The 4,863-nt window shown below is 38.8% G+C and overlaps 1 protein-coding gene across 1 annotated transcript; it reads left to right on the top strand.

The window, feature by feature from the left end:
* Positions 1-480: 480 nt before the first annotated feature.
* nhlh2 (nescient helix loop helix 2) lies at positions 481-2,089 on the top strand. The gene is made up of 2 exons (XM_034109378.2): positions 481-614; positions 1,607-2,089. The coding sequence occupies exon 2, from the start codon at positions 1,611-1,613 to the stop codon at positions 1,983-1,985; it is 375 nt and encodes a 124-aa protein (XP_033965269.1). The 5' UTR covers positions 481-614; positions 1,607-1,610; the 3' UTR covers positions 1,986-2,089.
* Positions 2,090-4,863: the final 2,774 nt, after the last annotated feature.

The following is a 4,863-nucleotide window of genomic DNA, read 5'->3' as shown; positions in this document are numbered from 1 at the left end:
TTGCTTTAATTTAGACACAGGTGCTCACTTGACCTTATGCAGGATCCGGGAAGATGTGGCGTCATTGGAAGTAGTTTCGCGTCTAGTAGACTGTAATCAAGTTAGGTTCATCGACAACTAATCTGCTAATAAATTCACCGGGTTGTAACCTTTATGAAGACATGTCTGAAACTCTTAACTGCCATGCACGTACGTATACAGGCACATGTCCTCTACTGAGAATGAAAGTGAAAGCAACAAACACTCATCTCGCTGTTTGTGTCGTCACTTCGCTCCAGTTTTACGAGGAGATAGGGGAGTGTTGTTTTGCGCACAAGGCGAATTTGGGATTGAAAAACCAGCAGAGCACAAGCCAGACTTTGCCTCGCTGAATGATGTGATATGCACCTGAAACAATGACGGACTGGACAGATCACAGGACGGTACTGAAAGGACTCGAGAGGTTTTTTTTCACCCTCGTCTTGTTTTCAGCACTTTAATTCGACTCAACTGTAAACAAAACAAGACTGCATGGAGACAACTTTACGCGCGGATACCTGCCCTGACTGTTTTTAGGACTGAATGCAGCTTTAATGTGAGAATCTTCAATCGTACAGCTCTATTCTTTGTACAAGGTAAGTGACAAACAATGTGTTTGCACTTCTTGCAGTCCAGTTATTGCATATTGTGATGTTTTTATGACCTGGGCTGGTCAATTAAAAACAAATTGATTCTATAAACAAATATGAAATTCAAACGCAACATTAAATGCAATATAAAGAACCAGCTATTCTGATGCTGTAAAAAGCGTTTTTCTTATTATATTGGGAAATGCCAGACAAGTGTTACAATACATTTCCATTGGAATTTATGTTTTGTTTTCTGAATTGTTTTTGAAAAAGCATTTTAAATCCTTATCAATCTTATCCTTATTTTATCCTAAATCAACTAATCTGCATTTGTTTTATTGTCTTGATCTTGTTTCAGCACCTCGGACAGCGTAGTGCTCTGCGAAATTAAAAATATGTAGATCATCCACTGGGTGGCAGCATCAGTCACTTTTATTTTAGGGTCCTTTGTTTCATAAATGTACTGACCAAATGTAATACATCTGACTATTCAGAGCAGCAACCAAAGATGCAATTAACACAACCAGACAGTTATCATAATGGCATACAACAACTCAGTGTTAAATAGGTAGAGCATGTTTTATATGATTTGCTTCTAATTTATTTTAAGTACTGCATTTTTAGAATGGATAAGCTGTTTGAACCGTGAGATATTCTATGTAATAAGATACATTTTGGTGGAGAAAGAAGCACTCGCAACTTGTACTTTAGTACAAAAATATCACCTATGACTGATTTTAAATGCCATTTTCTTAATGTCTTTCATTTTTTGTAAAGCACTTTGAATTGCCTTGTGTTGAAAAGTGCTACATAAATAAACTTGCCTTGCCTTGCCTATACTAGGCTAATGTATTACCCAAAGTAAAGGTACTAATTTTGCAAAATGGCCCATTTCAGAACAGTATAATCATCATTAAATCATTCTTATATTCAAGTAAATAAATTACTCTAATATCGAAGCTAGTAAATGTTGGGGTAACTTGTACTAATTTTGTCAGGATCATGATGCTCTGTCCGGACCGGCCTGAGTCCGACCTGCCTTGGGGAGAATCGGACACGGAGACCCTTCTGGACACTTTCAATGTGCAGAGTTGGTCCATGCCAGCTGAACCTAAGGAGGGAGATGGCCAGGCGCACTCAGTTAATTTGCCCACTCTCAGCAGGGAGGAGAAGAGGCGGAGGAGGCGTGCCACAGCCAAATATCGATGTGCGCACGCCACCAGGGAGAGGGTCCGCGTGGTGTCCTTCAACAGGGCCTTCTCAGAGCTGAGAAAACTGCTCCCAACTCTCCCACCAGACAAGAAGTTGTCCAAAATTGAGATCCTGAGACTTGCAATTTGTTACATCTCCTACCTCAACCATGTGCTGGATGTTTAGACTTGTAGGAACCAATAGGAGGATGGTGACTGAGGCAGGATGATTGTTTGTATCCTTGACAGCTGAATGATTTCTCAATGAAACACTCAAACTCACTCACAAAAGATTTTGTAGCACAATATTTGAAGAATGCCATTTCATATCTGGGGTTTATTTTCTACATATCAGTATTTATGTTAAACAGTTGAAGGACTACATTCATACTGTTATAAGAATGAAAACAGATGTTTAATATAATATTTGTGTAGAAAATATACTAAAATACTGATATGCTTGACGTTAAATGTGCTGCCTTGTCTTGCCTTGACAAACTTGGTTTCCTGTTTGCACACATTTGTAAATATATTTGTTTAAATTACTCAAAAATGTTCCATTAACTGTTGTGATAGTTTCAGTTGCAGCTAAATCCATATGTTGAAAATAAAATGTGGAAAACATTTTTCTTTTTTTATCCTATTGTAGCAATAATAGCAACATCTGATCCGTCTGCCTTATTATATATCATTTAAACATACCTCTTCTGCAAGCATTTGATATTCCTCGTTTTAATTTAAGTAAAGCCTTAATGGAAGCTACTACATAAGCTGTTCTTCTGCCACATGGGTGAGATATTGGGGTTTCTCTCCCTCTGGATGGGGCAGGTGTTTCTCCAGATGAACCAAAGCAACCATGTTGGAGCCATCCGTCTGCTGCCTCTCTGGGGACACACACAAAAGTATATACACACAAATGAGACAGTAATATCAACATATACAAAAACAGTCAGTCGCATCTTTTTCATAACAATACATGGGATTTCTATTTAAAAAGCTAAAAAAAAGTAGTGCATTTGGCTCAGTGTTTGAGTAAATACCAACATGATTTGAATAAAATTGTGATAATGTTAAATGTCATTTATCAAATCAAATCAAGTTTTATTTATAGGCCTACAGCACATTTATAAACGATTTTTGGTCGAGCCAAAGTGCTGTACATATAATAAAAATAGCCACAGTAGAGACACTTTACAGCAAATACAACAGCACAGATTGTTCAGAATATCAGTATGAGAAAAACTACACCCTCTATCCTTAGATAGAGGGTGTCGTCCTTTATAAGCAAAACAGTCCCAGGACTATATTTTCAAATGGAATTTGCTGCAATATTTTCCCGGGTGGATAAATGTTTGCTAACATCAGTAGAGTCTGTAAAGCTGCACGTGGTCTTTTTTGTGATTTTAGTCAAATGGGTATATAAATCATTTATGTTCACATTGAACCATTAAGTTGTTTTTCAGTGTTTTGACATACTACCCAGGCTTTGGCCATTACCAAGAGACAGCTCTAATATTTTGGTCTGAGATCAGGCACAGCATACAAACTCCTGCGTGTCCCTTTGATTTCTCTCTCCATTAGTCAGAGCTGTCTGTGCTCCCTCGCTCGTCCCTTTATGCAAGTCTCTGCGGTGTAATGTGGCCCAAGGGGCTCGTCGTATTGTTCATGTCCACTCCAGCAGCAAGAGTGACAGCCTTTTGTCTACACATCACACACACTACACACTCCGTCTACACACTGGATACAATAGGTATGTTGGGGAGTCGAGGGAGAGAGGCCAGCCTTAGCATCAGATTTTAAGATTAATGAGGCAGGGAATGCTGTAGAGGCAATACGTTGAGGATTATTAATATCCTGTATAGTTTCAGCCAATGTGGGTCAAATACTAAAACTAGGTAGATCTGAAGGCTATTTAAGTCTGAATACGACTCTGTCACACACCGCTGTGAAAGGAGCAACACTGCCCTCTGATGGAGCCTCATATAGGGAGATGAAACTATAAAAAATCCACATTCACTTTTTTATTTATGTGAATAGATATTTTAAATAGAATTCTGCATCTTTTTGTTTTAAAAATAACTTTCCTAAAATGTAGTTGAGACAATTGTATGGACGCGTGTTTCTGTACCATTGATGCCTGCATGCACGCATTATTGCGCCTGATCTTTACTTGAGCTCACGTGGTGTTTCAAATGTAAGATCACTAAGGAATAAATTGAAGTGGGTTACTTGTGTTTTTTTTTAATCACCTCCCTTCCTGAGTTATAGGTCGAGAGGTTGTTGCTGTTCAGAAGATATTTAAGGTAATGGCTACATGTTCTGTATGTTTCTTGGACCACTGAAAATTGATTTATTTGCTTTATTGGCTGTCAGCAGCGTGTATTTAGTCAAAACAGGAAATGTGTTTTTTCCACAAAAACACCCCCAGCATGGCTTCTGCTTTCCTCAGTGCAAAAAGGACCATTTTCATTATAGTTAGAAAAAAGGCCCTTTTCCCCTATAATTTATCTTTGTCTTTTGGCAAGAGATGGACTGCCTCAAATTAGAGAGTGTAAATCAGGATTGTCTGGCAGATGTATGCCTCCAAAAGTCCAGAGGTGACATGTCTTGACCCTAACAATGTCTCAAATGCACTGCTGCTGCTGTAAGTCAAGACAAGATACACCTCAACGCCGTTTTTACGTTTCTCTTCTGAAAAATGTATGGAAACCTAGAGAATACACCTTTCAGAAGGCTTCCATATCACAGTAGTTTGAATTTGATGATAGCCTGTACAACCTAGTGTAACTTAGTGTCTCTGCACATACACCAGTCTATACAATGACTGTCAACGTCAAAGTGACAAATAATAACCAAACACATTTGTGAATGGAGGGGGGTTTCACACACTGATTCACAGAGAAAATAGAAGACCTATAGCAAGTCTATATCTGACGTACATAACGCCCTCTTGTGGGCAACAGCTGGAACACTAGTTTTAGTGCACTTGAAGTGTATTGTACCTCCATGCTGCCTCTCTCTCTGGTACCGCTAACCACAATGGCCAGGCTCTTGTGAGGGAGCTG

Source organism: Pseudochaenichthys georgianus, chromosome 21 (genome assembly GCF_902827115.2).
Source record: "Pseudochaenichthys georgianus chromosome 21, fPseGeo1.2, whole genome shotgun sequence".
Taxonomy (NCBI): domain Eukaryota; kingdom Metazoa; phylum Chordata; class Actinopteri; order Perciformes; family Channichthyidae; genus Pseudochaenichthys; species Pseudochaenichthys georgianus.
Note: the sequence above shows the minus strand (reverse complement) of the source record. Positions and strands in the feature narration are given on the sequence as shown.

Excerpts from the sequence above, each read along its gene's own strand:
- nhlh2 (XM_034109378.2), top strand. The coding sequence starts at position 1,611 with ATGATGCTCTGTCCGGACCGGCCTGAGTCCGACCTGCCTTGGGGAGAA.